The sequence below is a fragment of the Cervus canadensis genome, chromosome 4 (assembly GCF_019320065.1).
Source record: "Cervus canadensis isolate Bull #8, Minnesota chromosome 4, ASM1932006v1, whole genome shotgun sequence".
Classification (NCBI taxonomy): Eukaryota; Metazoa; Chordata; class Mammalia; order Artiodactyla; family Cervidae; genus Cervus; species Cervus canadensis.
In genome coordinates this window covers 29,099,121-29,112,061 of record NC_057389.1, presented here as the reverse complement: position 1 = coordinate 29,112,061, position 12,941 = coordinate 29,099,121, and the positions used below count along the sequence as shown (strand labels likewise).

Genomic DNA, 12,941 nt, shown 5'->3' with positions numbered 1-12,941 from the left:
TGACATTTTATTTTAGGCTTTCAAAATTTGCTTAAGATATTAAGTAGTAGTTTAGTTTGGCTCAATTTTTTAAAGTCATTTACTTTGAAAGAATTCCAAACGTGCAAGAAAATTTGCCTAAATGTACAATACACTCCTGTAAACCTTTCACCTGGATTCACCAATTATTAGCTTTGTGCCAAATTTACATTCTCTCTTTCTCTCTTGAACTATTATTAAGGTTTTTAAACTATAAAAATCTTTCGGTTGCCAGGACAAGACATTCAGCCATTTTGGACCATCACAAAGGAGTTCTGAAAACCTACAGAAAACTTCTGATTCTAAACCATCTAATAAACGGACTAAAAGCATCTACACACCCTTAGAATTACAATACTTAGAAATGAAGCAGCAGCAGAAAGATGCAATTTTGTGTGTGGAATGTGGATATAAGTATAGATTCTTTGGGGAAGATGCAGAGGTAAGTTATTTTCTTAGGCATTATTTCATGATTTTCTTGTCCAGCCTTAAATATTTTCCAGTGTTTTCGTTTCGCTTTCTGACCTGATGAAAAAGCTAGTGTAATCAGTTGCCTTTTAAAAATGCTTTCATTTAAGAAAAGTGAAAGTTGCTTAGTTGTGTGCAACTTTTTGCGACCCCGTGGACTATAGAGTCAATGGAATTCTCCAGGCCAGAATACTGGAGTGGGTAGCTGTTCCCTTCTCCAGGGGATCTTCCCAATCCAGGGATCGGACCCAGGTCTCCGGCATTGCAGGTGGATTCTTTACCAGCTGAGCCTCCAGGGAGGCCCAAGAATACTGGCGTGGGTAGCCTATCCCTTTTCCAGAGGATCTTCCCGACCCAGGAATCGAACTGGGGTCTCCTGCATTGCAGGTAGATTCTTTACCCCTGAGCTACCAGGGAAGCCCCATTTAAAGCTTTCATTTAAAGTAAACACTACATATAAACAGAAGCAAGCTTGGTGGATGCTAAATCTGTGGGGAAGTGAGTGGTTCTGCTTAGAATGTTCATACTTATTCTCCATGCTGCTTACCTAGTGGCTTTCATCTGTCAAAAGTTAATTGTGGATGAACCAAATAGTTAGTGAATGAATCATAATCATGTGAGTATTCCTAAAGAAGACTCACACCAAAAAAAAAAAATGAGATGTCTGATATTCCTCTTTTTACCTTTACTTTATGAATTTTCTTAGATGAGCACATTAACTCTGCTGGCCTACCGACAGGTGTGTGAAGTCCTACAGGTCTTTGTAGATCAGTCATTTTGCTGTCTTAGTCTAAGTTGGGTTGCTCTTTGTTGAGATGCACACGCTTCTCATGCAGTGGCTTCTCTTGTGGAGCATGGGCTCTAGGCAAGCAGGCTTCAGTAGTTGGAGCAAGTGGGCTCAGTTCTGACCTCTAGGCCCTAGAGCACAAGCTCAGTAGTTGTGGTGCCTGGGCATGGCTGCCCCATGGCATGCGGAATCTTCCCAGACCAGGGATCAAACCCAGGTCCCCTGTGTTGGCCCTCAACCACTGGACCACCAGGGAAGTCTGCCATGATGCTTCTTAGAAAAAAGTAGGAAATCAGGTGGTGCTACAGGATTCCACATTCCTATCACTCGCGTATCATTGATTAGCCAACCAGACCATGGGATTTTCTTTTCACTTCCTCAAAGATGCCCTCTGTCCAGGCAGGTTTATCATTTATGTACACTGTGTCATATCTCCTAATTTTCAGTTATTTGCACATGCTAAGTAGCAAATTCTTATTCCATTATACCCTTATACTGTTTTGCACAGGGAAAGTTCAGCAATTTAAGGTTTTGATACATCTAAGGACGTAAAAGAAAACATGTCATATTTTTCCAAGTTGTTTATAGATATAGATGTTGGTCTTGAGGCCATGGACACTGTTAAAAAAAGATGAAACGAAACCATAGGCTTCTGCACAGGGAGTGTCTTTTAAATGTTTTATTGACATACCACTTGGAGAAGTGCACAAATCCTAAATATATACCTGGATGGATTTTTAGCAAAGTGGACAAACACCACACAGGGAATCTTGAAATAGAAACTTACTGATATTTTCTTTTAAAATTTTTTTAGATTGCAGCCCGGGAGCTCAATATCTATTGCCATTTGGATCACAACTTTATGACAGCAAGCATACCTACTCACCGACTGTTTGTTCACGTACGCCGCCTTGTGGCCAAAGGATATAAGGTCAGCTTTGGCTTCAATTTGTGGGAAAAGGGGGTTGGAGTCTCTTCTGGAGAGGGAGGCGTTTGTAAGGTGGGAGGCTGTAATTGGTTTTGGAATTGGGCATTTTGGAGAAATTAAAGTTTGTCATAATTATTAGCACTTTATCTTCATGAGTTTTTAACATATTAGATATTTAGGGTAAAAAAATTTTTCAACTGTGTGTTGGAGTGTTTCTTAGTGATTTATCCATACTTGCAAGGTCCTTGTGTTACTTATTACTTAAACTTAAGTCCTACATCTGGACATTGTGGACTAGTTTGTTTATTTTAAATGTTTCAAAATTAAACTTCTAAATTAGAAATAATGTTATCTTAACAAATTTTCCATCATATTTAACATGCAGTGTTTATTACTTTTGTTGAAGGTGGGAGTTGTGAAGCAAACTGAAACAGCCGCTTTAAAGGCTATTGGGGACAACAAAAGTTCACTCTTTTCCCGGAAACTGACTGCTCTTTATACAAAATCTACACTTATTGGAGAAGATATCCTTTTTGAGTAGGAATTTTTTTTCTTAAATGTTACAAGGTGTTTGTTTTAAATAACATTTTTAAAAGCTGTTCTTTGATTGGGTACTTTTTAAAAAATAAACTTTGTATTTTGTATTGGGATGTAGCTGAGTAACAGTATTGTGGTAGTTTCAGGTGAACAGCCAAGGGACTTAGCCATGTATATACATGTGTGTGTTCTCCCCCAAACTCCCCGCCCATCCAGGCTGCCACATAACACTGAGCTGAGTTCCAGGGGCCCGATACCATAGGTCCTCGTTGGTTATCCATGTTAGATATAGCAGTCTGTACATGTCCATTCCAAACTGTGATTGGGTACCTTCTTGATGAGATGAGGCGGTATGGTTACTTGGACCTCTGATTAGTGTGATAACTGAAAAGAGAAGGGTTGGTTTTGGCTAGAAAGAGGCATTTTTCAAAAGCCACAGTTAAAGAAGAGGTCATCATATTTTAAGAGAAAGAAAGAGAGCCTGGTAAATGACAGCAAGTCAGCAACTGATGTGAAATTACATCTTCCCAAGGCCTGTGTTGTCAGTGGTTGGTTGCTTAGGCTTACAAACTCCTGTACATCTTCCTAAGTTAGACCTACAAAATAACTTACTAACGTCACAGTGTGAAAAGTACAAAGTTAACACACAGTTTACTGCTTATAAAAGATAATAGTAGGTCATCTTCATTAACTGTTAGTGTCGTAAGAATTTTACTACTTTTGAAAATGGATTGTAAGCTTTCTCACTTTGTAAGAATCTTCAGTGTATACAGTGACTGCTCCTCAGTTTTTGGTCATTTATCAGTTCAATGAGTTACTTGAAGCCAAATCATTTTAACAGCAGAGTCATAAAATTTTGTCAACTTAAAAAACTGAATAATTACATATGAAATATGATAAGGAAACTCTTTCTTTACTGTGGGATGGGGTCAGGTCTCTCAGAATAAAATAATGTAAGGATAAAGTCTTAAATGACTCTGTGTGACAGTAGTATTTCTGTTATTTTTATTATAGATCTGCTTATTTAGAGTCCTACGGAGCTTCTACCCACACCCTGAAAGCTGTCTTTTTTCTGTTAATACCATGAATAGGGAACAGTTTTTCACTCAGAATGGACCCCAAACTATTAACAGCTCTGTATTGTTCTAAGCTGATCAGGCTGTAAGAACTTGGTAATTCTGTTGTTTCTTTTGCTCAAACTTGAATCTCTTTTTTAAAGCCTGCTTCTAAAACAGCACCCCTTCCCACTTCTCTTTTACTCTCTTATCAGCTGATGCCCAAAGTGAGTGTTCCCAGACTGACTATGTCCAAAAACAGCTTTCATCCCTGAGAATTTATTTAGTGGACTTATTATGCACGCATGTGCACAGACAGACAGACAGACAGACACACACACACACGCACATATGTTTCTGTTTTCTTTTTTGGTTTTCTCATGTTTTTTAAAAAATTCTCTTGCTATGTCTGAGAGGTGTTAGGCACTTTAGCAAGGGGAAGTGATTTACACTATTTTAGTGTATTCATGCTGTGACTTGGGGAATTAAGCTTTATGGGATTGTTAAGGATTCAAGGATTATGTTTGGGCTTCCATAGGATTTGAGGTATATTCCAGGCCTTTTGGAAGTGAGAGGATAGTAGTTGTCTGTTCTCATGAATCTTATATCTTAGGGAAGATATGGCATTGTAACTATGATCAGTCTAAATCAGAAGAATGAATGCTGTATGGAAGATTTTGTATAGAGCAAAAATGTCCAGGAAAATGAACTGTTATTTTAAGGAGGAAAAGCTCATGGGACTGTAGCATTTGTTTTTCCTTAATAATTATTACATGTGAATCCTTTAGTCAAGCTGGATGATGCTGTAAATGTCGATGAGGTAATGACTGATACTTCTACCAGCTATCTTCTGTGTATCTGTGAAAACAAAGAAAACATTAAAGACAAAAAAAAGGGGAGTGTTTCCATTGGAGTTGTGGTAAGTACTTTGTAGGTGAAGAACAAATGATATGTTCATGGTATCATTAAATATGAGAAATCATGTATGGTTTATAATGAGGCTATTTGATGGGTTGTGTCTTCAAGTAATTGTACTAGAAAAACATTTCCCTCCTAATTTTATATTTTAAAATATAAATCTTCTTACATAACTGTTTGGCAGTCTGTGTTTGGAGGGATCCAAGTAGTTTTCTGTCGATGTGCTCTAGTAGTTTAGGGTTGAAGATAGACACAGTGACAGGCATGTATGCAAACAGTGTTCAGATAGCAGAATAAAACATTTAAGTCAACACGTGCATGGATAACAAAGGGTTTTACGAATTTCCTCTAGATTTGAAGTTAAAGGCAAACAATTATGGGTTTGTCATATCTAGTTTTAGAGGAAAGAGTAGTTAAGGGTTATACTGGCCAATTCAAAACTCCATTTTTAATGTATGGCAAAAACCACTACAATATTGTAAAGTAATTAGCCTCCAACTAATAAAAATAAATGGAAAAAAATAAATAAACATTAGGAATATTTATAATCAGTCTTCCAGGTGAGTATAGTTTGTGAATTGTAGTTTTATTGATCTTGCCTTCTGGCAGTTTGTGAGCAGATTTGCCCATTTAGAGACCTATTTGGACTCTGCTTAAAATCTTAGACTTAAGGGCCTCTTGGAACTACTATTAGACTCCATTGTTCTATTAAGCAGAAGCAGGACTCCTTGCCTAAGTAATAACCCATTCTCTTTATATTTTTGAACTTTTGCAACCAGCTACAATATTAGTAAAAATTCTTATAGCCCAAATGTCTCCAAAATACCTTTTGATACCTCATTTTGGCTGCATAACTTGGTACTAACTTTGATGTTTGCTTAAAAGTAAGCCATTCTCTCTGGGAGTTAGTGTTACTATTGGGGACTCTAAATGATTGTATTTTTTAATCCTTGAGAAGCCCTTTTTATCTAGCTGCAGGCAGTTGAACCTATCTACAAATAGTAAAGTTATTTGCTTTTTAGTTTTAACAGATGTAATGTGCTATTTTATACTTACCTGGAACTCAGTCTAAGGAGCAGAGCTGATTGTATATAAACTCCTATTTCGTGCTTTTAGAAATACTCTTCGGCATCTTGCTAAAGTGAACATAGTGTATGAACTGGCATGTGAGAAATGAGAATCGATAGTTTCCATCTCAGTCATTTTCTTGGGACTTACTCTTTTTTTTTTTTTAGCTTTGTATTCTGCGTTGGGGTATAGCTGTGTTGTGATCATTTCGGGTGAACAGTGGAGAGCCTCAGCCCTGCATGTACACATACGCATGTCCATTCTCTCTCAAACTCCCCTCCCACCCAGGCTGCCAGAAACCGCTGAGCAGTGTTCCGTGTCCAGCTCTCCACTGGACAAGGCCCTCCAATTCAGTGTGGATGAAACGGAGCTCATCTCCCTGAACCCCGGTCTTGCTGGGTGTTTCCCTGTTGTGATGAGTGTCGCTTGCTCCCCAGTCACTACCTAGGAGTCATCCTTTGGATACTGGGAGTTAGTCTGAAATCAAAGGCTTTACTGTTGTAGCGCCAATGCAGTCAGACCCTCTGTCTGTTAGACGGCCTGTGGTCTTCTCAGTGGCACATATCACACGGAGTAGTAGATATTGCAGGTTTTATGATATAGACCATTTCTCTGATTAAAAAAACAAAGAGGAATTTGGCCAGTACATTTATTACTTGAACTTCTGTAAATAGCTTTTATACAAGTTTGGTTGTAGATTGGGAGATAAACCCAGTTGTAGATTGGGTTGTAGATTGGGAGTAGTTACAGTTCAGTTATCTGACCACTAGAAAAGGCCTATGGGCTAGAATTAAGGAACTTCTTGAGCCAAGAATGGGTGATTAAAAAAAAAGTCAAGAAAAAAATGCATAAATCAAAAATTACCAGTGTAATGTGAGATAGCCCCTCAGGTTAGAAAATATAACACCATTCACAGAAGGGCCCCTTGCCTCCAGAGATAACCATAATCCAGACTTTAAGATAATAATTTCCTTGCTTTTTGATCCAATTTTACCACCTTAAGCAGTATATTAACATAAACATGTTGTATTTACTCCTTTTGGATCTTGCTTCTTTGTTTACCATTTTGTACATGAGGTTTATTTGCATGTGTTACTTTAGTGGTTCTTTTGTTGCATTGCCATATTGTATTTCATTTTACAATTTATTCATTCTTCCATTAAGGGACAAGTGGATTCGTCCCAGTTTCTGCTTGTACAGAGTATGCACTGTGGACATTTTTGTATTAATACATGGCTTCTGATATGCATGTGCCTGAGTTTCTTAACTCGGGAGAAATTGCTGAGTTACGGGATATTTTTACAGGATGCTTTCAACTTTCCTAGGAAATGCCAAACTGTTTTTCAAAGAGGCTGTGTCAGTTGACTTTCCACCAGCCGTGTTTGAGTGTAGGGAATGTTATTTTTCCTCCCGTTTGCTCACACAGTCTGGAACTGGCCCCAGGCCTTTCTTAATTATCAGTAATGAATAGGAGTGTGACTTGTGGAGTCAGACTATGTGAATCTTGCCTCCACCACTATATCGCCTCTTGACCTATGAGTAAATGACTTAATTTTTTTCTACTTTTCCGAACTGTGATCTTTTCCAGATTTTCTTTGCTATTATTGGCTTGGGGTGATGCAAGTGGCTCTCAGTTCTCATGGTTATTTCCCTGGATAGACTGTGCACATGGGGTTTAGTCAGATTTCATTATATTTGATTTTGTTTTTGGCAAAAAAATATACTTTTTATTTACATTATATAACAAAATAGTAACTTACTCCTCCTCTGGTGGCCAGGGTACTAGGAGCATATCACTTATTACTTTTAGCAATAATAACTACTATATGTATAGCACTTTACAGCTTACGAAGTGTTCATTTGTTTTCTGATTTGACCCTCACAGTAACTTTGTGAGGGAAGTAACCTGGTTCCCACTTACAGAGGAGGACCCTGAGACCCAGGAGGGTTTGGTGACTAGTCATAGTCGCTTCATCCTGTGTTTTATATCCAGGATTTGGCTGGACTCAGGATGTCTATAGTCCCAGCTGGCATAGTTTAAATATTGGTGAATCTGATTTCTTATGTAAGAGTCTCGGAAAGCAGACAGATTTTCAAGCACTTTAGAAATTCAAGTACATACTCATGAGTGTCGTCTTTACTATTTCCATGTTTATTAATGCTGTGCCATAGTTACAATGGGGAAAGATATATTTTCTGTGCCTGTGTGTTTTTGTCTTTAGGGAGTACAGCCCGCCACAGGTGAGGTTGTGTTCGACAGTTTCCAGGACTCCGCTTCCCGTTCAGAGCTCGAAACTCGGATACTGTGCCTGCAGCCGGCGGAGCTGCTGCTTCCGTCGGACTTGTCGGGGCAAACGGAGATGCTCATCCACAGGGTCACGGCTGTGAGGTGAGGCGGCGCATCGCTGGAAGATAATGTGGATTCTGAAACCTAGATCTGATTCCCACGTGAATGCTTGTCAAAGTCGTTGAAAATCGTTTTTATTTATAAAAGTATTTCATCATAGTAGTGGAAATTTCAAAAAAGAGAACCAGAATTACCCATAATGTCACCTTAATGTAGGCCTTTAGAGATTGCTCTTTTTTTTTTTTTTTTTTTTGAGATTGCTCTTTTTAAAGGGGTTTATGATATTTGATGATATTATATGATAAGGAAAGTGTTATGGTATTGCTTAATGAGATTATTTGGTAGCTGATCTTCAGTTTCTGGAGATAATAATTTCTTAGAAAATTTATGTAATTTTGGAAATGCCTTATTTTTGCTGTAAGTTTCAGTTTGTGGCTGAGTCCAATAGTCGAATTTACTAGATCTGTGGTCACTCCTCTTGTTGATGAGGCCGTGTGCTAGGCACTGTGGCCTATGGAGGAAGACGTGCTTGTGATGTGTGTCTGCAGCATCTATAATCCAACGGGAGAGGAAGATAGGTACAGACCTAACTGGATTCACAAAGCGTGGTGTGTACATGACAGACATGAAGGTGCCCAGGTGGGATGATTCTGTGCTGTTCCCCAAGGAGTTTGGTGGGAAGAGACTGGAAAGTTGGGCTGGGGCTCCAGTGAAGAGGACGTCAGGTACTGAGGAATTTGGACTTCAGGCATGAGAACCCATGAAGATTTATGTTTAACAGGTTGACAAATCAGTTGGAAAATCAAACTGAATGATTCAGTGAAGTTCTGTATCTTTCTTTGTTCTTTGAGTTGAATGTTCCTTTTTCCTTTGACTTAAAATTCTTTCAGAGTAGCTTTCATAATGTGTTTTTCTGATTAGAACACTAATCCATATGCATTCAGGAAAAGTTAAGAGTTATAAAAGTCCCATAAACATAACAGTAAGCTATAACACAGAGATAACTACTGTTAAACATTTTGGTATATTATTTCTGTGTATATATATCCTTTCTTTTTGTTTATAAATTTTGATTCATGTTGCAAAGTCAGTTTTGTATCTTTTTTTAATTTTTAACTTAAAATTTCCTATGTATTTTTTTTCCTTGGTAGCATGGGAAGTGATCATTGAAATAATTTCTGCCAATTGGATAGATTAAAATTTTGCATGAATTCCCCTTATTTTGTTCTTAATCCTTTTCTGACAGTGTTCAAACTTGAATAATCAAAAGTCAGACAAGTAGACTGATAAGGAATGCTGCATTTGGAAAGCTAAAAAAATTAATAAACTCTCAGAAGACGTTTAGGAGTCTTCTAAAACCGTGTTTCCCATATTTTGTGTTTTTTATTTTAATTTTCCTTCATAACTGAGTATATACTTGATTAATTTAGATGTAAGACTAAAGTTAATCAGTTGAATCAACACATTCATTTTTCTGATTTTCATTTATTTTTGTAAAACAGTAAAGGCAGAATTAAATAAAATATCAAACATTCCACAAAGACTTTGCCAAAACAATTTTTTTGCTGGTAGGCAGCATTGCCTGAGGATATTCATAAATGTTTACTCATGAGATGAGATTCAAAAGCCATTTGGTATACCAAAGATAGTTTGGGTGTCATATGTGGGTTTTACCAAATTTGATAACTGCCTTTGTCTTGATTTAACTTGTATTTTTCTGGTTAGCATTGGGAGTATGTAATTTTTCCTGTGTTTACTAACCATATGTAATTTTTATTTTACTTACATAATGGACTAAACATAGTCAACAATTAATCCACATTTTGGCAACCCACTCCAGTATTCTTGCCTGGAAAATTCTATGGACGGAGGAGCCTGGTGGGCTATAGTCAGTCTGTGGGGTCGCAAAGAGTCGGACACAACTGAGCAACTTCACTTTCACTTCTGTTCAGTCTAAAGCTGATCTATATCTATGGACAGAATGGAGTAATAGACATTCAAATGTCAAACAGTGAAACAGTGTGATTCTTGTGACATAGGGTTTGGGTTGAAAAAATGGACTTTCCCCTTAGTGACTTTGGGTGAATCACCCAATTGTGTTGTCTTCAGTTTCCTTTTCTTTAAAACAGAGAAAGTAAGAGCATGTACCTCTTAGGATTGTTGTGAAGAGTAAATATAAAAAGTTAATATATCCTGGAGAAGGAAATGGCAACCCACTCCAGTATTCTTGCCTGGAAAATCCCATGGAGGGAGGAGCCTGGTAGGCTGCATTCCATGGGTTCGCAAAGAGTCAGACACAACTGAGCGACTTCACTTTCACTTTCACTATATTGTCTGAAGAAGGAAATGGCAACCCTCTCCAGTAATCTTGCCTGGAAAATTCCATGGACAGAGGAGCCTGGTGGAATACAGTCCATGGTGTCACAAAGAGTTGGACACAACTGAGTGACCAAACAACTATGTTGTCAGATGGGGCGTTATCCTGCTTGAGCTGAATCAGCTCAGAGTAGTGGCAATCAGCTGTCGCAGCAGAATTAATGGTTGCCTAGGACAGTGACCCTAAAGTTAGGATAGCCTATGTATATGCAAATAACTTTGTAGGAGATACTGTTTATTTATTAAAACACTGTTTTAAGACAAAAAACTTAACATAAAGTGCTTGAAACAGTGCCAGCATAGAAGGCTCTGTGTAGATGGAAGCTGTTCTTTTTATTATTCCTCTTGGCCGTTGCCTTTTTAAATACTGCCTCTCTTCTGCACTCTACAGGAACTCCTACTAGAGGTGTTTGGGGACTTCACACTCTGCTGTCTGTGCATGGTCCTTTATGGTGTCATCTCCCATTTGCAGCTGTTTTCATATTGGTTTTGCTTCTTGGGGATTTCTTTTTTTTTTCTTTTGACTCTTGAAAAAACTTTTGATTATGTTTTAATCACTATTTCTTTGTATTTTTAGTATGCTGCCTAGATCAAGTAAGTTCTCCATACTTACTGGAACATTCCATTATTTTTATATGTAGAAATATCTCTCCTTATTCTGCCAGTGCTTACATAATTGTTTATATTTTGTTTTAATCAATTTATTATTAAAATTTTTTTTTTTTACATTTGACTTCTAACTCATTTTTCCTTTATTTTCCTTTACTCTGTAGGTGTGGTCCTACCTTAATTTCTTTCTGAATGCTAGTGGGTCCACTTAAGCATCCATAAAATTTAGCCTTTGTCAACTTGAGATACAATTCCTAGCCTTGTTTTTAAAAAAAGTTAGCAATGGGGATAAGGAATGCTTTTAATTAGGGTATGAAGAACATAGCTTGCTAAAACTATGTTCCATGTTTACTATCAGTAAATAATATAGCACTGAACTGTCAAGGAGAAAAGTTTGGTTTTTTTTTTTGGTATCATCTTTGTTTTAAGTAGTGATGAGTAGTTTATTGTGTCTCAGATTCAGAATTCATTCTTTTTCTTACACTTTAAACCAGAAAGTAAAACTAGCAGTTTTTGTCAGTTAATGGTTGATATTTTATTAATATGGAAGAAATAAAGTTTGTGAGAAAAGCCAGAATGGCTTGAAATGACAGAATATCTATTTTAAGTATGTATTAGGGGGTTTTTGCTTGTATTTTTAAACTTTGACCACAAGAGGGTGCCAGAAGCATTTCATTTATTATGTATTATGCTGTAAAGACTATGAAAAGCTTCACTTTCTGTGTGTCTAGGTAAAGACTTAATTACTTTGTGTTATATGAGAATTTAGGATGAATACTAGTCAAATGTAGTATAAACATAGTTATTATTTCTAAATAATGTTAAACTGTTGCTTTTTCTTCAGTGAATTATCTTTTATAGATATTTATATAAGTTTTATAGATCATTTATGTAAAATGTGTTTTTAAGATTTCAGTTTGGTTCTTAGGAAATTAGTCTTACTATCTTAATTGTTATCTTTTCCGATTGTTGTAAGAATGTACACGTTCTTACATTTTCTCTATAGAGAGAAGCAAAGGAAAAACAAATGATTTTTAAGCACAGTATTAACTGCAGTTAAGATCACTTTAGCTTAGAGATATGCTTATAAAAGAAGAAAGCTATTGAAAACAATAAACAAATATTAATATTTACTAGTTCTCGAAGAAACTGATTTTTAAGGCAAGTCAGATGAACAGAGAAGATGATGGTCAATTTTGAGTACAGAGAGGGAGAGCTTCCTGGGTCCTGGCACAGCTGAGGAAGGCCTTGTGGAGGAGGTTGGCTGGGTGGGGACCTTTGCAGGATTGCAGGGCTTCGAATTGGTAGTGGGAAGAATGGTATGTTGTGTATATGTGGCAATGACACGAACCCTGAGGCACACAGGCTGGAACTATTAGAAGAGGTGTGAAGATAGAGGGGAGACTCTTCTGATTGGAGGAGAACTTCATGTTGAGAGTTGGTGGAAGAGAGAGTCAGGGACCATAAAATCCAGGCAAGGGGTGTGAACTCTAGTGGAAAACAGTTGGGTCTCTGGGCAAAGGAATGGCGTGATAGAAAAGAGGCCTCCATGGGAGGGTTGAGTTAAAAAAAACAATAGTTCTCATAAATGAAGAAAGTATGCAGAGAAAAGGATGAGACCAAAGAGTTTGCAGAATGTCAGTAGTTGGGAGTAGGGGGAAGAAGAATAGAAAGTTGCAGACAGGGAGGGGATAAAGAGCCAGTCAGAGAACCAGGACAAGGTAGGGATACATAGTTGTAGCCCGTCTGTTACAAATGATGGGGTCTGTGGTGTGTGTTAATTTTTTTTTACAATATTGACGCTGTTAAAATTTTCTGAAACTACATGAC

General features: G+C 37.4%; 1 protein-coding gene across 1 annotated transcript in view; it reads left to right on the top strand.

The window, feature by feature from the left end:
- Positions 1-12,941, top strand: part of MSH3 (mutS homolog 3) — a 155,331-nt gene that overhangs the window by 11,181 nt on the left and 131,209 nt on the right. Inside the window, exons 4-8 of the mRNA XM_043467515.1 lie at positions 254-460; positions 2,088-2,204; positions 2,608-2,725; positions 4,567-4,712; positions 8,002-8,168. Coding sequence (XP_043323450.1) covers positions 254-460; positions 2,088-2,204; positions 2,608-2,725; positions 4,567-4,712; positions 8,002-8,168 — 755 coding nt within the window. The remainder of the gene's footprint in view (positions 1-253; positions 461-2,087; positions 2,205-2,607; positions 2,726-4,566; positions 4,713-8,001; positions 8,169-12,941) is intronic.